Source organism: Anarrhichthys ocellatus, unplaced genomic scaffold (assembly GCF_004355925.1).
Source record: "Anarrhichthys ocellatus isolate YVR2014 unplaced genomic scaffold, GSC_Weel_1.0 scaffold13, whole genome shotgun sequence".
NCBI classification, from domain to species: domain Eukaryota; kingdom Metazoa; phylum Chordata; class Actinopteri; order Perciformes; family Anarhichadidae; genus Anarrhichthys; species Anarrhichthys ocellatus.
Window position 1 is genome coordinate 2,375,511 of NW_022280043.1, and position 23,014 is coordinate 2,398,524.

General features: G+C 40.5%; 5 protein-coding genes across 15 annotated transcripts in view; all 5 read right to left on the reverse strand.

The window, feature by feature from the left end:
• Nucleotides 1–696: 696 nt before the first annotated feature.
• Nucleotides 697–3,499, reverse strand: malsu1 (mitochondrial assembly of ribosomal large subunit 1). The gene is made up of 4 exons (XM_031853586.1): nucleotides 2,966–3,499; nucleotides 1,699–1,874; nucleotides 1,530–1,611; nucleotides 697–1,410 (listed from the first exon to the last, which is right to left on the reverse strand). Exons 1-4 carry the CDS (start codon nucleotides 3,261–3,263, stop codon nucleotides 1,256–1,258), a joined length of 711 nt encoding a protein of 236 aa, XP_031709446.1. The 5' UTR covers nucleotides 3,264–3,499; the 3' UTR covers nucleotides 697–1,255.
• A 57-nt stretch (nucleotides 3,500–3,556) lies between these two features.
• Nucleotides 3,557–7,704, reverse strand: smpd5 (sphingomyelin phosphodiesterase 5). 3 transcript variants are annotated; one of them, XM_031853585.1, is made up of 8 exons: nucleotides 7,493–7,704; nucleotides 5,281–6,521; nucleotides 5,052–5,127; nucleotides 4,822–4,962; nucleotides 4,639–4,728; nucleotides 4,479–4,542; nucleotides 4,198–4,357; nucleotides 3,557–3,962 (listed from the first exon to the last, which is right to left on the reverse strand). In XM_031853585.1, the coding sequence occupies exons 2-8, from the start codon at nucleotides 6,400–6,402 to the stop codon at nucleotides 3,864–3,866; spliced, it is 1,752 nt and encodes a 583-aa protein (XP_031709445.1). In that variant the 5' UTR covers nucleotides 6,403–6,521; nucleotides 7,493–7,704; the 3' UTR covers nucleotides 3,557–3,863. The 3 variants fall into 3 exon arrangements, with proteins under 3 accessions (XP_031709445.1, XP_031709443.1, XP_031709444.1); XM_031853583.1 differs by lacking the exon at nucleotides 3,557–3,962 and having other exon boundaries at nucleotides 3,973–4,357; XM_031853584.1 differs by lacking the exon at nucleotides 3,557–3,962 and having other exon boundaries at nucleotides 3,973–4,357; nucleotides 5,281–7,704.
• A 948-nt stretch (nucleotides 7,705–8,652) lies between these two features.
• grinab (glutamate receptor, ionotropic, N-methyl D-aspartate-associated protein 1b (glutamate binding)) lies at nucleotides 8,653–13,226 on the reverse strand. 3 transcript variants are annotated; one of them, XR_004212960.1, is made up of 8 exons: nucleotides 13,069–13,226; nucleotides 11,957–12,445; nucleotides 11,739–11,842; nucleotides 11,219–11,419; nucleotides 10,747–10,875; nucleotides 10,506–10,649; nucleotides 9,127–10,286; nucleotides 8,653–8,820 (listed from the first exon to the last, which is right to left on the reverse strand). XR_004212960.1 is itself a non-coding variant. In XM_031852474.1 (7 exons), exons 2-7 carry the CDS (start codon nucleotides 12,414–12,416, stop codon nucleotides 10,134–10,136), a joined length of 1,191 nt encoding a protein of 396 aa, XP_031708334.1. In that variant the 5' UTR covers nucleotides 12,417–12,448; nucleotides 13,069–13,226; the 3' UTR covers nucleotides 8,653–10,133. The 3 variants fall into 3 exon arrangements, 1 of the variants encoding a protein (XP_031708334.1); XR_004212959.1 differs by having other exon boundaries at nucleotides 11,957–12,448; XM_031852474.1 differs by having other exon boundaries at nucleotides 8,653–10,286; nucleotides 11,957–12,448.
• A 1,861-nt stretch (nucleotides 13,227–15,087) lies between these two features.
• Nucleotides 15,088–20,705, reverse strand: rbm24b (RNA binding motif protein 24b). Of its 3 annotated transcripts, none has more exons than XM_031852636.1 (4): nucleotides 20,112–20,705; nucleotides 19,609–19,780; nucleotides 19,417–19,471; nucleotides 15,088–16,644 (listed from the first exon to the last, which is right to left on the reverse strand). In XM_031852636.1, exons 1-4 carry the CDS (start codon nucleotides 20,280–20,282, stop codon nucleotides 16,287–16,289), a joined length of 756 nt encoding a protein of 251 aa, XP_031708496.1. In that variant the 5' UTR covers nucleotides 20,283–20,705; the 3' UTR covers nucleotides 15,088–16,286. The 3 variants fall into 3 exon arrangements, with proteins under 3 accessions (XP_031708496.1, XP_031708497.1, XP_031708498.1); XM_031852637.1 differs by having other exon boundaries at nucleotides 19,657–19,780; nucleotides 20,112–20,683; XM_031852638.1 differs by lacking the exon at nucleotides 20,112–20,705 and adding an exon at nucleotides 19,852–19,929.
• A 771-nt stretch (nucleotides 20,706–21,476) lies between these two features.
• Nucleotides 21,477–23,014, reverse strand: part of kif13a (kinesin family member 13A) — a 37,896-nt gene continuing 36,358 nt past the window's right edge. For all 5 annotated transcript variants that reach the window (XM_031852632.1, XM_031852631.1, XM_031852630.1 and 2 more), the window contains one exon: nucleotides 21,477–22,989. In XM_031852632.1, the coding sequence (XP_031708492.1) occupies nucleotides 22,856–22,989 (134 nt within the window). In that variant the 3' untranslated portion in view covers nucleotides 21,477–22,855. The remainder of the gene's footprint in view (nucleotides 22,990–23,014) is intronic.

Here is a 23,014-nt window from a genome sequence, read left to right on the forward strand (position 1 = left end):
AACCACAAGGAAGAACACCATGTCCCATCAGGCTCTGTGTAGGCATCTCCCGCTTCATTACATTTTTAGATTTAGCTAATAATCTTACCCTGCATGACTTAAAACAAGTCAATGAACCGGAATGGTCACTTGCTAGGAAGTGAAAAGGTATAATGGTGGTGTGTGTGTGTGTGTGTGTGTCTGATTCTCCACAAAAAGGCTCATCTGCTTACTAAAAAAACATTTACACTTATTAATTTTCAAATGCTAATTCATCAGTGTATTTCCTTCTGACATTTATGGAAAAATCCAGTTTTATAATTGAATCAAAACATGCAGTACATTTGTTTTAGAACAGCATAGCATAGTATGATGATTTGCAGAAGACTTCACAGTTTTAGACTGCAGAAGCTTTTTGTGTTGTACAAGTGCTGACCGACCTGTAAATACCAATTCACTGAGCAATCTCTTTGCACATGTAAGTGCTGAGTGGATGCACATCTGGACTAACACTTTGGCCAACAACCTCTCTTTTCTTGTTGGGAGCAATCAGCTGGTTTTATTTGGTTGAAAGCTTCTGCTGGAATAGTTTGTTTTGGCAACTCAACACATTTTCTTTAGAAAACATGTTCCTAAAACTTGGTCTTCCCAGACAACAAACAGGAACCGTATATGGCAGGTGAGACTGTACATGGAGTAATGTGCTTCAGCAGAACTTTCTTGAATATTTTATTCATGGTCATGCTTTATTCTCTATCGCCACTGCATTTTTTAGGTCAATTTTAACGAAACAAGAGAAAAAGGACCAGCGATGAGTACTTATAGTTTAATAAACATTTCAAATTCACTATTGCAGTTGCAGTAAATGTTTCTGAGAAAAAACCCAGTCACAAGAAGAAAATATTTAGAGGATATCTAGAACGGTTTAAAATAATTTATTTTTTAACCACAATATGTTAAATTTAAAACATACATATTTTCTCCAGCATCGTCAAAAACGTATCAAACATATACTGTACACTGTTATTATACAAATACCACCTGATGCTCTCTAATGGTTGAATAAAGGTGTATATGATGAATCAATATGATGGGGGCAGTGATTCCTATGGTATTGCTGTTCAATCCCTTTCAATTTCAAACACAAAATATTTGCTTTTTTATAATTTAAGTGACAAAAAAAAACACCTTTTATTTCTACTCACAGGGATAGGTGAGGATGCATACAAAGTCACAAAGAAGTAGTTAATTCTGTGCACACAGCTCAGATGATTTGTCACTTTGTGACTTCAACATCATATATGAAGTCTTCTGGTAGCGTCTCAGTGGGCATGTTCTTCAGCTGCTCATCATACGTGCGGAGAGTCCAGAGTTTCTCCAGTTCATACACATCTCTGGTCTCTGGTAGCATGAAGTGAACAACCATATTCCCTGAGACAGAGAGAGGAGCAGGACAGTGAACACTACTGAACTCTGTCGACAAACATCAGTTTGTATAAACAACAGTCTAAATTTGACATTAGGAGATAAGATCTATCAGTTTTACATACCAAAGTCAATACACATCCAATCCTCTGCATCTTTCCCTTCAATCTTGAGATTCGGAGCTCCATTTTTCTTCAGAAACTTGTACTAGAGGAAAATCATCCATTGTGTGAGTTTAAAACCAAACAGGTTGCACATATTACCTTTGACAATGAGAAGACAAATGTCAGTTACCACTTTGATGGCATAAAGTGCCATTGCGCGGAGGTGTCTCGTTGATACACCGCTGACAACGATGAAGTACTCTGTATATTTGATCTGCTCTGGTACTTTAATCACACAGACGTCCACCGCATTTTCCTGACGCAGTAGAGACACCAACACGTCAAGAGTGAAAGTCTCAGGGGCTCCTAGAGAAAACAGGCGTGAAACATTTAGTCTGACAATCAAAATGATGTGAATGCTGCCATGTATCCTTTTTTACTCAATGCTAAAACAAGAGAAATGTCATCACATGCAATAATCAAAGCAATGCAGGGTGACCGAGGGACCTCGTCCACTACAGTAACCAAGGATGCAACCACTTTGCAGGTTATCTTCTTGGTTAAACGCTTTATTTTTCAGTCTTCACGCCACACGTCACATTTTATAACTCTGAAACGATTCATCGATTAGTCAACAGAAAGCTACTCAGCAACTATTTTAACAATCAATTAATTGTTTTAAGTCATTTTCTTAATTAAAAAAAGCCACATTTACCGGTTCCAACTTCAGAAATGGGAGGATTTTCTGCTTTTCTTATAATAATAATAATAATAGCAAACTAAATATCTTTGGGTTTCTGACTAATTGGACAAAATAATATATTTCAAGATATCACCCCAGACTGTGATGGGACTTTGAAATACTTGAGGACATATTGTTGGTAAAATTATGAATCGAATACTCTAGAAAATAAGCCGCAGATTAATCAATAATTAAAATAATTGTTTGTTGCACCACTAAATGTTTCCCAAAGGTGACATCTTTATTTTTTGTTTGGTTTTACAAACAAAACTGTAATGACATTCAGATTTAAGGTTGCTGCAAACTATAATGTGTCAATAATCAAATAACAATGAAATTGTCCCAACAGTGCAAACTACAAAGAGAATCAGTTTACTATCATATATGGTAAAAATAAAAAAAAGAGCAGCAGATCATCAGATTTAAGATAAGATCCTAAAAACTTACTTACGTGCTTAATTGATTACCAAATGTTTTGCCAATACATTTTCTGTCAATAAACTAAACCAATACGTTAATTGATAAATGTATCAACTCTTAGTAAATGTATTTTAATGCAAGACAATGAAAACATCTGCACATTTAACAAGCTGTAACCATTAACTCTTTGACACTTTCCTTTGAAATAACTTAAAAGCTTAATCAGCCAAAAAAATTAATAGATGCCGAGTAATCGGTCTTATCGATCAGTCCACTAACCATTTTAGTTACTTACTGTTGTCCCTGTCCAGCCCTTCCTCCTGAGACATGCCAGTGCTCCTCTTTGAATTGCTGTTGTCACCGCGCATCTCTGAGTACAGCCTTTGTGTTTCTAGGTGTTGGGTGGATGACGTTACATGATACCTGTGCCGACATGAGGATAAACGTGCCGTAAAACTTTGAGGCAAACACGGATTGAGACAACGAGCTTTGGGAACAGAACAGGCGTTTCTCAAAACAAATGTTTTCTGCATTAAAACGCTACTTCTTAACACCGACGATACCAGTTTCTTAGAGCGATTGAGAATATTCATGATTTAAACTAATATAACACAATATCACTGCATCGATGCTCTATAACTTCATGAACCGTCTCTGATCACAAGCACTGTCGTCCACACGCGCATATCAGAAGCTACAAACAGGAAGTGGCTCTTGTCCTTGGTCTTTGATTGGTAAGTACAGCTTCTTCGTCGGTCGCCCACCTGAAATAAATATAGAGCACCCTCTATCGATCACAAAGTGTAGCGACCTCAGAACATCAGATGGGCATAGTCAAATAAAGCAACTTCTAATTGATGGAAAATAAAAAGCAAGAGACACGGTGTGAAATTAATTATTTACATTTATTTCTGTAGGAAAAATATTGGAATGAAAAATCCTAAAAATAACTTCTTATACAAAATCAATACCTCTGCCCTTAACTGGACATTACATATAAAATTGTAAACATTATATAGTTTCAATAAATCCATATTAATTTCACCTGAGGCATAATTAAACTGGTCAGCACATTGTCATATAAACCACAGATTCAAGTAAAGCATTGTTGTAATAGTATGGATCATAACAACCATTTTTGTATATTTTGTTCCCTTTGTTTGTACGCGATGCTGCCTTCAACGTCGTCGCCATTAATCAGCAGAGTCCATAACAACATTCAGTCTTAAGCCCACAGGAATATGGTCCGTAAGGCCAGCCAGCGTGGTTATGAAGGAAACCTCTTCAACTTCCTGGATGGACACAAAGAGAGTGCATGTTGTCTATGATGCTTTATGCTGTTTACTAGGGGATAACCTGCTGTTATAGAAGACAAGTACTAACTGTCAATAGTTTTGCCATATGCACATTTTTCATGAATTATTTGTGGCATCTCAAAGTAACTTGCAACTTCAAAGAGACAGAAGCAATGGAGAAAATGGAGAAGACTCGGTAGAGGAAAGAGTAAAAACACACAAGGACACATACTGTTCGGCAGTGCTTTGAAACGGAGTTTTCGCGGTACAAGATGTAGTCGATCCGACGTCCGATCCACGGCTGGCCAGTCTCAGGGTAATCCAAGGGGCAGTCTTCTGCAGGAACAGGAGGGGAGACATACTGCTTTCTCAGATCCTCTGTCTCCAAAGTTCTACACAGATACACAGAGAAGACGGAGATCAGCTTCAGTGAATAAACAGTGAGTGAGGAGTTCTGGTCATGTCATGGTAGTTGTGCTGTGCAGAGGTTTGAGAAAATGGAAAGGAGTGTACCTTTGTAGATTTTCTGGGGTGTTTATGTCATCTTCATACAACGTGGGCTGCTCCAGCAGAGTACCTTTAGATGCAAACCAATGAAATACCAAATGATTTGTCAGTATTTGTCTTGTATGTAGTATTTGCTGTAGTCTAATAGTTTAAAAATGGTACACACCAATGACCCAGGGCTTCTCTTTTCCAGGCCCTGCCCTGCAAGGATCTCTATATTCCTCAAACAGACAGTGATGCTGTTCCAGGGCGTCATCTAGACAAACAGACAAACATGTATAAATACAACAAACAAAAACATTTTGGGTTATCAGTAAAAAAAAGAAAAAGAAAATTGTCAGAGACACACCAGGTGAGCAGTTGTCAAAGTTGAAATCTCCACAGAGCACATCAAAAGCAACGTCCTCGTCGGGCAGTTTGTTGGCAGCTTGAAAATCCCCAATCCACTTGGTAACCAGGTTTAACTGCTCACAGCGAATTTCCCCTTCCCCTGATTAAAGCAAACACACACCAGCCATCACAGACCATCCGATCTACAAAATACCAAACTTTGAGTCTAAATCAGAAAATTAAACTTGCCCTCTGGTGCGTGAAGATGTGTGCAGTTAAAATAGCCAACCACTTTCTTCTGTTTCTGATTCTGCCCGATTAGCACCTAAAAAAAAAAAAAAAAACAAGCATTACATCTATTTCCACTGTGTTCATACTGTGACAAAAGCATGAGGGATTAATATGGATTCTGCAACTCAAAAAAAATGACAACTGCATTAACTGATAGAGGCTTGATACATGATATTAAGCAAGGCACCTTAGCAGACAGGAGGCCCTTGGCAGCTAGTGCGTCTTCCCCACGGCTGTTGGGAAAGCAGTGGTACTGGGCCTCAAGCACGAGGAACCGGCTGGCTAAGAACAGGCCACTGTTGAAGAACTTGAAAGAGGAACACCTGCATGGTGGCTGGCAGGCATACACGCCAACGTCATACAGTATGTGTCCAAACACGGGTTTCAATGCTTGGGTGAGCTTCTGGGCCGCCCTCTTATCAAACACCTCTTCTAGACACAGTATGTCCACATTGGCTGGAAACAATGGCGACACTTCCCAGGGCACATCGTCCTGTTGGCGGAGACCCTGGGAGAGCAAAGCTCGGGGAGCACTCCGGTGACCTGCTCGGCCCTGCTGGTTGGAGTTGCGATTGGTATATAAAAGGGGAGAAGGTGAGTCAGTCGAGGGCTCTTCTGTGTCATCACAGGGCACACAGACGACGTGACTATTGGACTTTGGGATTGAAACATGCACTTCAGCTGAATCGGAATGATGGCTCTCCGGGGGCTGTGCATGTTTATCAGTAGCCCCATATGAAGATGAGTTAACGGTGGGAAGCATGCTGTTGGAGGGGCTGAGAGTCCCACAGCTGCTGGGGGAGTCAACAAAGATGCGGATATGGGGTCGACACACACCCTGCACAATGTGCTGACCAATGACAGCCGCCCTGTGCTGGGTATGCCCCAGGTTGTTGAAACGAGCCAGGCTGTCAGGCAACAGACATAGGTTGGCTGTGGCAAATCCAAATGATGCCTTTCCTACCAGCTCAAAGCCCCTGTGTGTCTCCTTCTCTGGTGAGGATGGCGCCTCTCTATGGTAGTAAAAGGGCCTGCGGCAAGCCTCGAGAGGTGCCCAGAGCATAAATCCCAGGAAGCCCAAAGGGGCTGTTGCGAGAAAAAGAATGAAGAAGATAATGAAGCCGAAGAAGACCTTGAGGGGGTGGAGGTGGCATCCCTGTTCGAATCGCTGGGTTCGCTCCGGGGTGGTGGACTTGCACAAAGCAACGAGGCGATCAAGAAACCAGAAGCAAGGCAGGATGAATGCCCACCCCACAGCATGGATGCCTGCAACAAACCCATTAGGAAATGGAGATACCTGCAGGGCCATGCCTTTGCTCCTTTTCTAAGCAACAATCAGGATGAGCAACATCGGGACTTGCGTTCTAGCCTCATTCCCGTTTTAGCATCATTCCAGTGCCAAGTCTCTCTCATGGGCTCCAGTGGACACTAGTGGACAGGGGAAAGAAATGACAATGTTATGACATGGCTCTATTCTTACAACCCATATTAACATTTACACTGTGTGTACTCAGGAATAAATGCCTTCTCACATTGACTTCATGTCCGTACATGCAGTTGTAGGGAATCAATGGACAGCTGCACTGACATGCAATACAGTCAGATGCAGTCAGACCAGTTTACTGCACTCTCGTGCAATGCATCTTTTAGGGAGGCAAAGAGGAAAAACACGGTGCAAACAGCCCATAATAATACAGGTGTCACCATCTGTGGTGTTGCTAACCACGGGCATTATGAGCCTGTCTGAACACCACACCTTTGTGAGTATTTACAGATGAATTACAGTCTGACGTCATCGGGTGTGTCAGCATTAACACCGACATTTTAATTTTGGAAATAATATCTCAAATCAAATATATTAACGTGTGATATAATGACATCATTTCAAGGAGTCTGGACACTATTCCCTTTACAGTGACCATAACGTTAACGTTGTTTTAGTGTGGATTTGCCCTTTGACGTTCACTACCATTGCAGACTTTGGGCTCCGTTTATACACACAAAGTCCCCATTCAATGCAGGCTCCCATCAATTGTAGTGATTTATTGTCAAGTGATGCCTCGTCAGTCGACACCATAGACTGTCATAGACACTCATAGAGGTAGATGGCTCTCAGCTATGGTACTCGGGTCGCCTGTGTATAGGTAAGCTATGCTAACAGTTTCACTTGGAAAACGGTTCAGGAAGAATTTCCTATCTACATAACCGTGTGTGTGTGTGTATACCTGTAGGACGTTGCTGTATCATTATAGCACATGGCTAGGACACCTTACATTTAATACATGCTTAATATAACGTTAGTCTACGAAATGTAGGTATCACAAATGAAAGATGTAACCTGTCTCGTTGCGTAACTTTAGCTAGCTTAAAACACTCGGCTAACAGCCTAGATACCTTACCTTAGCACGGAAACTGGGACAGTCCGTCTGATGAAAACGTACTGCGAGCAACACACCTATTTATGTATTTTTCTACATTAATTTATTAGGTTGTCACGTGTTAAAAGGAAATCATCATTTCCCAACGTTAAAACAAAATCTTTAGTGAGGTTACGTAGTTCCCTTGATAGTAAACCCACTCTGCTCTCTGCGGCTCATCACACAAGCTTTATTAAGCCACGCCCCAACGGCGGTGTCTGGTACGTGACCTCACCTGAGACGACTTGTTACAGGTTAGTAAGCTTACTGTCACCGAGCGAGAGGCACGTTTTGATTCTAATACTGCCAGATAAGTATGCAGTGACTTCTGGACAGTTTGAATGTCTGGAAGCCCATTTCCGCCACTGTGAGGAAAAAAATTAAGATCCTGTAAGTCATTATAATGAGATACTATGTCAAAATAATGACATAGCATCTCATAATAATGAGATACTATCTCATAATTTCGACTTACTATCTCATACTTATGACTTACTATCATAGTCAAAATAATGCAACTTCTAATTGATGCCTCTATTCCGTTTTATTCCCCTCTTTTATTGTAATTTATATCATAAAGTATATTTGATATATACCTTTTTACTGTCTTCAATCGATTAGATTTAATGGATTTCCTGTCTTTTTAATACCCTGTTGATGACGATGACCTAATTGAGGATCCTGATTATCAGCCCACACAAGCAGAAGAGACTGGGGACACTTCTTCTGAATCCATGGATGAGGAGGTTGACACAGAAACCATATATGCTTCTACCTCCTCACACTCTGATTAGTACAACGGCCTTTTCACTTGTCTCAATCTAAAATGTTTTGACCAGCTCAAGACTGTACATACTTGTTTTATCCTCATTAAATAAATAAATCATAAGAGAAATTATCCTGAGTATTTGATTTCCTGATTTTACTTGAATTCTCTTTTTATCATATATTACTGTGAATAATGTATTTCATTCTGATCTAGTGTTACTTTTCAGTTCCACATTTGATTACTTGATTTTAATTTGCTGCTTTGTGCGAAGCACTTTGTAACTTACAATTATTATGAAATGATTACTGATATGTAAAGATACATGTTACGACCGGCTCGGAAGTCGCAACATAAGGAGGGACACAACACCAAGTTAGATCCAAAAACCAAGGGTGACAGTTTATTACAGGAAACGAAACAAACGTAATGTGCAAATCCAACTGAAGACCATGGTCTGGTGCCAGGACGGTGAGAGAGAGCGAGGGCCGAGCAAGGAGGCGCTCAAACCCACACCTTCATCCAGGTGCCCAGGGAGCTGCACCTAGAATACGAAGACATAGAATACACACACAAGCACAAACATTCACAGCAGGACATAGAATTATAGTAACATACATGACTAAAGACAGGTAATCAGAATGTACAATAAGGCAATGCCTATATTAACAATTTCACACAAACATTTTGCAGACCCTTAATGTGAGTGGACGATTTGAATTCCTCGGCCCAATAAGGTCAACAGTTGTGTTTTTCAATTTAATATTCTAATAATCTTGCCACTGCTCTGACAACTTTGAGCTGCACCCTATAGCTGCCATCTAGTGGCAAAGACAAACACATTAAATACCTGTTACTTCCTCCAGAGTGTCAGTGATGGAGCTCAGCATCCCGTCCAACAGGTCTCCGATTTCCTTGCTTATAATTAACATCTTCTCAAACTGATCCTTTAGCTGGCTGAGTTCTTCATTTATCTTCAGCACCAGCACCAGCTCCAAGGCATCAACGGTTTGCTCTATGTCCATTTTAAGGCTCCCAGTTACACAGCTAAGACACTAAACTCCGAAAACTTTCTGGTGGCTGACAAGAATCGTATTTCAAATGACAACAATCATTAACATTATCAATCGTATTTCAAATCACAACAGATCAGAGTGCTCGGAGGATTTGTTTTTGATTTTTTTCACTCCAAAAACAGAGATCAGGTTTAAAAAATAACTTTATACATAGCATTAAGTGTTATTTCATGTTGGACACATAGTAGTTTGACAAAGAACCCAGGGTCTGATTACTATCTTTGTTTTGGGCTTTCAACACTTCAGGAAAGTTTAATCTTGATCCTGGAAATAGTGGTTTTATAAAATGATCCCAACTCAAGTTCCACTTACTACCTTCTTCCAGAGTTGTATTAACCACATAATACGTTCTTCATGCACTAAAGTAGCCAACCTGGCCGTGAAGTCCTGAAGTGCAATGGACGACAAGTGCAACGTCTGTGTCTGACAATGAAGAATGTGTGACGCAGTTGAAAGCTCTGGGAACATTTTGTGTTAAATCTTTTTGCTGTTTAAGAATTTCATCTGGCATAAGATTTCTAAATGCAAATAAAGTTTTGTACAACACGTCAAATACCTGATAAAACTTTAATAAACCCCCAAACTACAATGTAGACAGTCTATATATATATATATATTATTTAAAAAAAAAAAAAAACATTTACACTGGGTGAAGCCAAATATTCTCAAACTATGTGATCAGTGCACACTACAAGACAAAACGAAAATAAATGGTAACTCACTTCTAGACTTTAACTCAAAGCAATTTCCTGTCAGAATTTCTCTCTGCCTTTCCTACTGCTTAGCCCCCCCTTGCTCTCCCAATGATGGCGAGAAGGTAGAGAAAGATGTTGATGATGTCTGTGTACAGGTTGAGAGCCGCAAAGACATATTCTTCTGGACTCAGGGACAGTTCCTTGTTGCCAAGCAGCATTTGTGTGTCCACCGCCAAGAACTGTAACAGAAGACATTCACAATGGGTCAAATATTTGTCTTTGGCTAAAAACACTTTTCTTCGATAGAAAGTAGTTGAAATGAAGAGTGTTGAAAGCATGTTTTGTTAAATTTCCAGATTAATGGGACACAGTTTCTGGAAAGAAAACTTGCTGTTGAACTTTCTTTAAATGTTTCAATGCTGTGAGCTGTGCTCAAAATGGCAAACTAAAGTACTTACACAGGTGAAGAGCAAAGCTCCCAGTCCAGCATACACAATGTGCAGAATCCTGTCACGGATGAAGATGCAGAGGATGCCGAAGATGATCAGGACAATCAGACAGACGAAAAGCACACCGTAACAGGAAGTGAAGTCGTATTTGGTCTGTTGGAGGAGGCCAAGAAAGACATGAAGCTCACATTAGAGTATGATCAATGTACATTACATGCATACAAAGAGGCCAGGACTGACTGATACAAACCTGCAGGGAGAAGATGACCACGGTGAAGCACACGACTGCTGTGATACCCACTGCCATGACCACTGTGTCAGTGTCATGGAAGCTGGCGATCATTCCCACCATGTAGGACATGCTGAGAGTCAGGACCGACTGAGAACAAGAAACACAAATACATCAGCAATATTGGACATTTGAGTGGAGTGCAGTTTCATGGCATAAAATAGGAAATGGCATTTCATTTTGTCGTCATGAAATAGTGATTTGTGAGGCTCAATCTGAATCTAAGAATGGGTCTTATATTGTATTGTAAGCTTTTTAAAACTGTACCACATCAGAACACATTGTTGTTTTTCCAAAACAGTTGCATGATTCATAAATCAGAAGGCCTACAATTCAATAGTCCAGATAAGCTAACACAGTACTTCCTGGGTTGTACCTCCTCCCCTCTCCATCTTTTATTTTGAAAAAGAAGAAAAAAACTGAGCAGACTTACTAACGCAACAAGGTTCCATGGATGTCTTCGGCGAACGCTTCCACAGCAGCTGATCACACAAACTGACACAAAGAATATGGCGTATGACACGAAGTAGGTCCAGGTGTTCACCAAGACAAAACCCTTGACTTGATCCACGAAGGTGAAAACAGCCACAAAGGCAAACGTCACCATCAGCTGAGCGGTCAACACCAAGAACACCTGGAGGGAAGAGCGGATTATTGGGCAGCAGGTCACAGATAATATTTCTAACAAAGTACATGATTCATTTTTAAAAAGGAGGTTATGTTTTAGGTTGTGTTTCTTTGTTAGTCAGCAGGTCAGAAACTTGATTTACATTAAATTTGGTAGAAAATATATCTCAGAAAATAAAGTACTTAATTGTATTGATAAGAATAAATAAATAAATATAATAATATTTTAAAAAAAATACAATGCAAATACAATCCTGCTCAGTGATTTGCAACGCAGCCTGTGATGGCCTCATACTCCGAGCCGCATTCCCACACTAGCTCCTTACCTTTCGAATGAAGGCTCTTCTTATGCTCTTGTTATCTAATCCAAAATCAAAGTCTTGGTTCTCATGAAAGGGTGGTGGGTCCTCCTCGCCATGGTAAACATCATCTGCAACGGTACCAGCCAGAAACATCAAATTGATTAAATTACACTATGAATGTTCATGTATAATTACAAATATAGATATTTACATATATGTGCAACAATGTTAGACATACTAACCGCTGAAGTTGCCATTGAAGCCCTGGCCTGGTGGAGAATATGGTGAGGAGGAGGGGTTGGCCGTTCCGAAAGCTCCAGGAACACCCTTTCCAAAAGCAGTCGGTGGAGGGAAAGGGAGACCACCAGGAGCAGGAAAACCACCAGCAGCAGCAGGTAGACCACCAGGAGCAGAGAAACCACCAGGAGCAGGGAAACCACCAGGAGCAGGTAGACCACCAGGAGCAAGGAAACCACCAGGAGCAGGGAAACCACCAGGAGCAGGTTGACCACCAGGAGCCAGGAAACCACTAGGAGCAGGTTGACCACCAAGAGCCATGAAACCACTAGGAGCAGGGGCTCCAAACATGTTTGGGCCTGGCATATTCATGTCAAATGTGACAGGAAACGCTGTCTGCCCGGGAAACGAGGGTGGAGTGGGAAACCCCTCTATGGGAGCGTATGCAGTCTTCTCGGTGGTCATCTCTGGCTTAGATCAGAAGCACAGACCCGCTGCTGTGTTGGATTTTTTTGACAGATGGAAAAGTATAAAATAAAAAATAAGTCAAGGGAAAGGTCATGCAGTTAATAGACAGTACTGTTTAAATGATAGCGGTTGACGGACGCTCAGAGTGATGGAGTCCACAGTAACGTCACAGAAGTCACGTGACACTGGTCTCTTCCGATATATGTCATAATTGATAACCATCGACAGCTTAATTTAAACAACTGTTTACATGCGTCGAGCAAACGGTGTGCTCCACCACTAACATCGAAGCTAAATTGAGGGTTACACGAAGGTTTTGACTCCAGGTTTAATAACGACTCAAATATATTAAATTTGCCCGAGTTTCCTCGGAGTTTCTCCCCGTTTCCTAAATATAACGTTACGTTAGGCCACAATTGTAAGAAGTCGTTCAGCCTACGTTACAGAACTTCATTATAGGGTGGGTGGGCACAGAGATAACTGATAACTATCACAAAGAACGAGTTCATATGTTTTTTGTTAAATCCTTCAACACAAGATGGCCATGTTTTTCACCAAACAATAACGTTAGGCAGTACGGACGGTTGGAACACAGAGGCAACGAAGACCAACAAAGTTGGGGTAGTTTAAGTCTTTCAAAACTACTCACATTGCTCGCAGTCAACGTTTTAATCCCAGAAGAGCCCCTCCTAAATTATTTGTGGTATTTATTCCGTAGGTTCTAGCCCACTTGGGTTTCTTTTTCTTCACCCTGACTGCCAGTAAACTGCTGTTACCTCTCCGCCCCCACGATGCGGATGTCGCGTTCAGGACATACGGGATGATCGGTAGACAAGGGAAACAGGAAGGCAGTGGGAAAAAACCTTACTCCACTTAATGCGGGTTTCAGTACATTGAGCGACATATTTAGCCAACGTAAGACAGCCATGTTTGCTTGGTTTTCAGACATTTCCGTATTATTGCGGCAACTACGTTGGATCTTTCCGAAAAGTCAGAGTTTTCAAGTCGTATTTACGACATGGATGTTCAGATGAGCCCTTAGATTACGATAATTACGATATTATTTGAATGCAGCACGGAAACAGTGTCTGTGACGTCCATCTGCTCGAAATGCGCCAAACGATAGTGAAGAAAAAATTCTGTTATCTGAAAGAGGAGAGTTGAAGGAAGGACAATACCTCAGCTGCAGTGGTGGAAATTATTTAGGTACATTTACTGAATAACTGCAATTAAGTGCAACTCTGAGGTGCTTTTGCTTTACTTGAGTATTTCCAATATTTGCAACTTTATGCTTCAATTCCACTACATTTGAGAGTAAAATAATGTAGCCTACTTTATACTCCACTACATTTATACGAATTTAGTTACTGGTTATTATGGTTAATCTATGGTTATTATCATAGATTAAGCTACCCTACAGTGGCATATATAGCTAAAGGCCTTGTTGAAATTAGCCCCATCTTCTCTGCAATATTGAAGTGATACTTATATGTTAATGCATCAACGATTATCATCTCATAACATATACTGTGCTATACTTCAAAAATGGGTTACTCTGCATAATGAGTATTTTCTAGTTTTGGTACTTAAAGTGTATTTTGATGCTAATACTTAGTACTTTTGTTCAAATAAAATGCTGAATGCATGACTTTTACCTGTATTTATATGTAGTGGTATTGCTACTTTTACATGAGTGGAAACGTCTTCCTCCACTGCTTAACTGCATAATGCTTGGCAATAAAAAGTGCCTGGCATGAACCAGCAGGTGTCAGGAGGCCACCACAGTTATAGTAAAATGACCTGAGAGGGCAATCAGAGTGTGTCACAAAACAGCTTTTATTTTCATTTGTCTTATGACACATAAATTGTTGGACTAGTGAAGGATTGTAAACAGGTGAACAAAACAGGGAATGGACTGTGTGATCTCAAACAACCATAGGCCGAGTTTGCATTTCAGTTGTTTGGGTCTGCTCAACCACAGAAGAGCCAATAAAGCGCAGTATCAATTTATTTTTAAACATCATTTATCAGAATTTGTGACTCTAGAAATATTGAAAACATCTCCACTACTTTAGGTTATTTTGAGGTTTTTGATTTATTTCATTTCAGCATGAAGGAATATGGCAAACAGCTTCTTTTCAACTACTTGTAATGTGGGGAGAGGGACTTCACCTTCTTACTATTTTGGAGTCACAGCAGACCGGATTCATGTTACGCAAAATCCAAGTTGATTTACAATGTAAACAGAGGCAAGCATCAAATTCTGCAGCAGTGTTTAAATTGTACACCAATTTCCTAAAAACGTGTAATCCATTATTAGTTAGTGACACAGGTCTTCCCTTATCCATATCTTGCCTATTGGGTTTCTTGGGTGGTTTCTATCTTGGAATTAGTCACATATTTGACTATTTCTTCCTGAGAGATGTCAATAAAAGTCAAACAGATTATATGAACAACAAATAATGGTTTACATTCTAGTGTTACTAATGACTACTCTTAACTGCTAAAGGCAATTGTTTAGATCTATAAATGCATTATTTGGCCATGTGTTACATATTCTTCCTCCACAACTGAGACCATCATAACATGATTTCATCAAAGAAATGATGGGCTATGAGCAAAAACAATATTTCACAGAACACAGAAGAATAAAAGAGTTGAAGGTAAATTTCTTTTTATTTCACATATTAAATGTTTGCATTATTTTGAGTTATGCATTATAAAATGCAAGGTGAAACAGGTGATGTCCTTGCATTAGAAAACATTTAATGTCTAATGACATCAAATGTAAAAAATAAAAAAAGTTAACAGTTCTCACGCTGTCCTTTATCAAACTGGTCAAGTATAAAAAGGGACATTTAAGAATTAAGAATCTTTTTGAGACATTAGATCAATAGAAAATGCATTGGACTTATTGCTACCTTTCCACTCATCTTTTGTTCTTTATACACAGTGTATCACTTTGTTAAGCCAACTTCAAACATCCATCACATGCTCTTGATCATTATGCAGCAGCACATGTGGACATGTTCTTTAGTAGGCTTCATACCAACACATGAACACAAAATAAAGGGTTCATTACTGTAAGGCTCCAAAATAAATACATAAATAGCATAATTTAAAAGGCACATTATGAAACATTTTGTCAAAATGAAAGATTCACATTCAACAATGTTTCTTCCCTTATGCTGAGTTTACTTGAGGTGCAATTTAAGGAGAAGAAAATAGAGTGCTTTTACCAGCTTCAGCTGACATTTTGTCTGACAAAGTATCATGAAAATATATTTTTAAGGAAACTAGTTGACAGTGTCTAATCTATCTCACTCCAAACGATTATTAAAAAAGGAGAACAATCCTAACGAAACGCTAGCTTCTATATCAATGTCTGCATAGCTTTACCAAACAAAATGCTGGTCCAAAACTACGAAATACTGAACACTGCATAATGACCTAACAATCTGTTTTCATATGTACGCAAGTGTTTTGGTTTGTTTTCAAAGTGGGGAAGAAACCTGATCATAAGACGTGAAAATTGGAAATTGTATACAAATTCCACTGCTACATATATAGAAAATACAGCAATGGTTGAGTGAGTCTACTTCAGTTAACATTAAATATTTTCCTGCTGAATAAATATTAAATATTCAAACATGTTCAACAGTGACAAAATACTGATGTCCCTCGAATAAAATATACAGTAATCCCTCACTTCTCTCCACATTTCTGCTGATTTTCGTCAGGCTCTTTGGTAGAAGGACTGCCAAGTTAAAACCTGGCTGTGACAACCATCATTCAGCCCCTACAATCTTCCCCCTCATAACTTCCGGACCTCCCCTGCTTTCCCCCTTTACGGTCATTTTCATGGTTTTACTGCATGCGATCTGTCTGGAGCTGCTGAGGTTGGTACTGGCTGAAGGCGGCAGCAGCAGCGGCAGCTCCTGGGGTGGCAGCAGCGGCAAGTGGCTGCTGGACAGTGTATCCATACCCTGCTGTAGTCATGTAGCTTGTTGGTGCTGGTGAGGCTGCGTATGGATACTGCTCATATGCAGCAGCAGCGGCAGCAGCGGTGGCAGCTGCAGAGTACTGGGCATACGCTGCTCCAGTATAGTCAAGGTATGGGGAAGTGGCAGCAGCAGCTGTTGCTGTAGCAGCAGAAGGTTGTACGTGAGACATCATCATGCTGGGTTGGACAAAGGCCTGAGGGTAGACGTAGTGTGCAGGGACTCTGTAGGACACAAAGACACACAGGGTCAAAAGCAATTCATTCAAGTCGTTTTTCCTATGCTGAAACTAAATTCTGGAAAACTGAAAAGCAGGCGCCTCAAAAACGTCAATCCAGTCCTCAGAACACAGCAAATCCATTCAATAACAACTGAAAACCCTACCTAGAAATGAAAAAGTTAAGGAAGCAGCAAAACCACAAAGAAACACAAGCGCAGCTTTTAATATCAAAAAGCACCTGAATCTGAAACACGATAAGGCATTAAAAGAAGACACAGCCCAGCTCTGCACCCAATGTTCCACCGAAAACAGTATTTGACAAAAATGCGAGCTTATCGCACAACACCACAACATATCAGGAAGAGGAGTGGACACTATTCTGTCCACATACGGTCACACCAACACCACACATACAGGCATGCCCACACATGTTAATAGAGCCTCCTGAAAATGGAATAAACTGCAAATTAGCTGCTGAATTAATGATACAGTGTTGTATCTAATCAAGTGGGTGCTTGGTTGTATTAGCTTTTGCCGAGGCCCTGTTGTGTTTATTTGCTTGAAAAATAAATTAATTTTACTATTTCAAAAAGGTGAAAGACGAGATTAGAAGGGAGCTCTCCATTAGAAGGGCAATATTCTGTATATAGACCAGGCAGGGTATAAATGGATGAATACAAGCCTGGGTATCTGGGTAAATATGGCCCCCACTTTAAAGTTGTGTTAAAGTCACCCTCTGTAATATACAGAGGAGCAGGTGTGAAACTGTTATATCTGGCCATAGACAAGCTTCCCCTCCCCCTCTCGCAGACATACACCCCCACACAAACATACACACGGCAACTTGACTGACAAGGGAGGCTGGAAGCATGCTATTTTTGCTCCCCTTGTCATCTCTAAAGGACAAGCTGATCTCCTTCAGTGACACATGGCAGGGCACTCGTCGGCTGTCATGGCCGCCGCTGACTCTCTACTGTCTCAGTGACTATCCTGAATTTACGTCTTTATTACCAGACTGGAGGTGTCCTGGCCAATCACAAAGCGGTGCTCTTGTCACAAAGTGGGACGCTAGAGCCACTGCTGTAACCAAGAGCTAACCGTTTTGTACTATAGCTGCATAATGATCACAGAAAACGTTACAATTATTGTATTAAACGTGATAAATAGAATAATAACATGTAGAGTTTTCAACTTGACAAGACAGGAACCAACATGCTGGTTCCCTTTATTTGTGATATGACCTTGTTTTATTATCAACTATATATATATATATTATAACTAAAGGGCACAGCTGCCTTAAGCCACCTCTATTGAAAGAGATGGGAGGAACATTTTTTGGTACTGCACGTCGAGCGCTAAATAAAGGTGCTTTGTAAATCACCAGGACACATGAGTAATCCCCAGCACATAACCAAAAGGCTTCATGGGCACATGGCTCGGCCCACCTGTTGTCCACAGCCGAGCGGCCCTGTCTGTGCCATACATTATTAACAGCGCTGCTGAGTGACTCCCATTTTCCATCTGAATTTGAGAGGCCGTGGAGATCACTGTAGCCAACAGCTGTTGCCTAAGAGACCTACTAAGATCTCTGTCTCCAACCTATAGTGCAGTGAACATTTGAGTTTACTGCAAAGCTAAATAACAAATCCATTATCACATCAAAAGTTAGTTAAGATCTACAAATTGTTTAAACAGACAGTGATCCAGCTATTATTTGAAGTTTTGACATTTTCGATTAAGTTACTATAACTTGAGCTATGCTAATAAAGTACCAAATGGGGGTAATTAAACATATTCTTCTGTTCTTTCCTGTGGTCATAACACTACTTGTGTTTGTGTGTTTAATGACAACCGCTGGAGTGGTGAGAAAAATACAAAAGAAAAAGTATACTCAGTAATCTGTACCTGTAGATATACACTACAAGTGGAAGCAATGTGTTAATAAAAGAACAAAAAAAACACAGCATAATGGGTAAGGAAACAGAAAAATAAACTCCCACATGCAAGCGAGTGTTTGTTTTGTTGCGGGGGATGGAATTTGAAATTAACACTCTGTGAATGATCATCAGCCCCCCTCTGACAACAAAACACGATCAACGTAATGTTAACAAGAAACTGAGAAAATAAAATAAATCACAGGCTAAAGCACAAATCAATTATTAAAAAGGGAAAAGAAGCAACACCCCGTTGCAGATCTCCCTATCAAAACTCACAAAGTCTGCACAAAAACCTCCTTCCCCCCCCCCCACCTTCCCCACTGCAAGTAGAAATGAGCACACAGTTAAGCTGAACACCACATCATACTGAAAACAAGGCACACACCAATCTATGTACTATGGAAAACTGGGAAAAAAAAACAGAAGACTTCCATGCATCTAGTCACCATTTCAGTTCGTTTGTGTATGTCAGAGTATACAGGTAACACTTTAGCGCTCTGCCCAATGCAGACTCAGCTATTCCTCAAACCATCATGTCCCTTCATCAGCTATTTTAACCGTTACCGACCCTGTCAGATCAGAGAGAGATAGACAACATGAAGTCAAGTCCTGTATTGGCTGGGAAAATGTTTACTTCCTTAATTAACAGTCAACACCAAGCAGTGGAGCACACATTCACACGTCCTCATTCAGGATTTAATAGGTGGAGGCAATGATAAATTACGTTTTTACAACAATAAAAACACTTTATATAAGATCATAAAAGAAAATAGCAGATTTCCTTACTTTCAGACAGACGTATTTTGTGAAGGAAATGTAATTTTTGCAGCTTAACATACCCGTAAGGCCTTTGGATGAATGCTGGATGGATCTGAGGCATGCCAAATGCAAATCCTACAATGAAAACAGACAGTTGTTATAGTTTCGTTTGAAGAACTGACACTTTTCTATTACAGTGAAGATCATTTTCAGTGATCCTTTGCAAGATTGCCAATCATTTACAAGAGAAAAATACTGTCTTTGTATGCCACCTTGATTATCTTGAAGTTGGGAAACAAAGCTGTAGTCCAGTCCCTCACCTGGCTGTATGACCCTCGGCTTGGCCCCCAGGTAGGCCAGGTTCACATTGGCTTTCCTGCCATCTATTATGGGGTTGGGGTCCTTGCAGGCTCGGTCAGCAGAGGCCCGGTCTGCCATGGTAACCTGGAAGAAACAGCACATTTTCCATTGACCTCATGGAGATTTCTTGGTCACAGTGATAAGGTAGCACTTACAAATTATAGATCATTTGTTTACAAGGTCCATCGAGAGGAGTCTGGTCATATTGTACTGCGGTGAGAGCTACACATTTCCTATTTCTAACCTGGCTGTCACGCAGAACAGGAAGCACTACAATCTTTCAGCCTACAGGTGCCGACACTGGATCAATCGACCGTATCCCCGACTGTGCACGTGTGCAAGCAACTTTAAAAAAAAAAAAAAAAAAAAAAAAAAAAAAAAAAAAAAGGCAACTCAGAACTAGGTTTTTACTTACAAATCCATAACCTCTGGATTTCCCCGTCTGCCGATCGGTGATGACAACAGCCTCATCGATGTCTCCAAACACCTCGAAATATTTCCTGAGACTCGAGTCCGTGGTGTGATAAGGAAGACCTCCCACAAAGATCTTGGTGAACGTGGTGTCTTTCTGTGCCGAGTGCATCATTTGTAGCTCTGTGTTAAAGCGATTTCCTGGAAGTAGTAGGATCAGATCAAGTAGAGAACAGCGTTCAGATCAGTTGAGGGAGAGAGTCTGCGGCGTGGACAGGCAGCCCCCCGGTGATGTGACTGTGGCTCTGAAGGAGGAGGACACCTGTTACTTTGGTGCGGGAGGGTTCCCAGTTGTCAGTGTGTGACACAGATAGCCTACTTAACTCCACCCAGATCCAGACCACCACCCTGTGCTCTCAGGCTGCCTGCTGGCGCACAGCTGCTGAAAGAGTGGCATGGACACACTAAAATAAGTAAAGAAAAAAACGAATACATTTGGTCGCAGTCAGAGACAAAAGATATTGATCAAAGCAAGCTTGAGGAAGACTTTTCGGCTTTGAAACTAGATGGATCTGCGTTGTGAGGTGCATGCGTAGGCTACTTTTCTTTTGAACATTCAGTGTAAAAGCATGGCATCCACAGAGTGTTCTCCTCACTACCAGGCCTAAATCAGGATTTTACAATACAGAACTCACAAAAGCCCCTCAGTGCAAGCCCCCGACCCCCTTAAAAACCATTAATTTGATCCTGTCCAAGCAGTACAGTTGTCCACCCAGCGCTGATCCATGAATATTCATTTTTGTAATGTAGAACAAGTTTTGAAAAAATACACCAGTTGACCCCATGAGGGCACTATAATTAAGTTACCTCAAATGTGACATCTTGTGCAGCAGTGGCCTAATTATGAGGCAACTTGGAAGGACCATGTGTTTTGGCAGAGTTTGATTGGCACTACTAATAGCGGGTCAAGTATTGAAACAATAACAGGCTTTACAAATAGTGTTACTTCTCATGCATGGGGCAGCCTACATTATTTACAGGAGCCAACATGTTTACATGTTTGTCTTGTTAACCTTTACATCAGGCACAGAAAGGACGAGAAAAAAAACCTGTACTTGAAACATGAGATTAGAGTACATTCAAAAAGAAAATACATTTGAAATGACTATGAATGAATATTATTGCATTTAGATTAAGAGTAATTACTTATGTCCTGGAAACATGTTTGTCGGTGAGACAGACAAAACCCACTAAAAACATGCAAACACGGTGAGCTTGAATGAGAAACAATGAAGAGACAACACAGTTTGATGATTGTAAATGTTCTATTCTGGAACATTTTGTACCAATTGAAACAGTTTGTGATACATTATAAATACAATTCTGTACATTATAATAGTGTAAATACTATGTTCAACACACATTTCTATTTACAACTCCTTATGAGGGAGAGCAGCGTTGTTCTCTTCTTTAAAGTAAGGTCCTGGGTTTCTTTCATTTTCTTGAAATTACAGCTCGGGCATATAACTCGTCAGTTCCACGTTCACCACTTCCATAAAAATAGAAGTTCGATCACCCATTCATCCAATCCTTCTTTTAAAAAAAAGCATTATTGAGTACCTTCTTTTACATGTAGTGTTATATATCAGCTTACATATAAAATGCAGATAGACAATGAATTAAACAGATATTCAGACAGTCCGCAAGACTGGGTGGCATTTTGAATGCCTCTGGGCGTCATAATATACATACACAGGTTTCAGGTCCATACAGTTAGTTAGTTTAAAACTCAGTGAGCTTGTTATGGAGTTCATTGAGCAGTCTGGGGTTTATGTGCCTGCCTTTATGGAAACAGGGCTTTAAGGCATCACTACATCCAGGCCTTGAGCAAAGCCCAGCTGCTGTGTTCCCCCGATGAAAATGATGACACGTGTTTCTTTCAGTCACTTACGTTAGAAAACATCTCATCAGTCAAATATGGAAGACAGTCGGCGAACTCTCCAAGAATCCTTTCCAGTGCAAGCATTCAAACAGCAAGAGTCTCATGCTGGATGGGGATTATTTCCTCCACAGTGTTACAGTACTTCAACAGGATAATTTAACATGATACAACTTCAGTCAAACGCTGAAAGCAACTCAGGTTTAGTAGATTTGTCCTCTGTTCAGGGTATGTGGCATCACTCCTAGAGATATGGCACTAAGCTTTACTTGGACACATCGCTATATAGTGTTTAACTCCACATATACGCATTAGAAAAATAACATATTACTCATAACAGCAGATATGGAACCGTAGTTCTTTGGTTACCCCTGACAGATCATATTGATGTAAATATCAATGTTTATAAACAGTAGTACATTCTTAACTTTCATCTCCCAGATTACTCCAACATGAGCCTCAGGGAGGATGCATTGTCTTACAAAAATATTATTTATAATGTTCAGATACCAATGTAAGAAAATGTATTTGGGTAATATTTAAGTTCTCTATCAAAAATATCCCCGTATAGAAAACTCAGATATGTGCATAGTGAATTTTCAGTGAACAGTAATTAGAATTTACCTTCATTAAATGCAGAGGTCAGATATGCTTTAGGAAAGCAGACAAGCCCACAGAATACACCAGCATCTCCATTACAAGGAGAGGAGCCGCGCTGAAGTCAGCCTGGGGTTCACCCATAGGCACTGGATCTGAGGAGCACCCTCGGGTCCATGCCTTTCCTCAGAAAGCAGGTCCTTCTTTGGGTCCTATCTGATCAGAGTCTGGGGTTCTGTGTCCATGCAGGGCGGTCCTCTGGTGAGACGAGATGGCTTCACAAATACACCGTGACCTGGGGGACAGCGGAAGTACACTCTGCCCTGGACAGTCCCGTTGTGCTTACCTGTAGGAAGATCAATCATTACAGA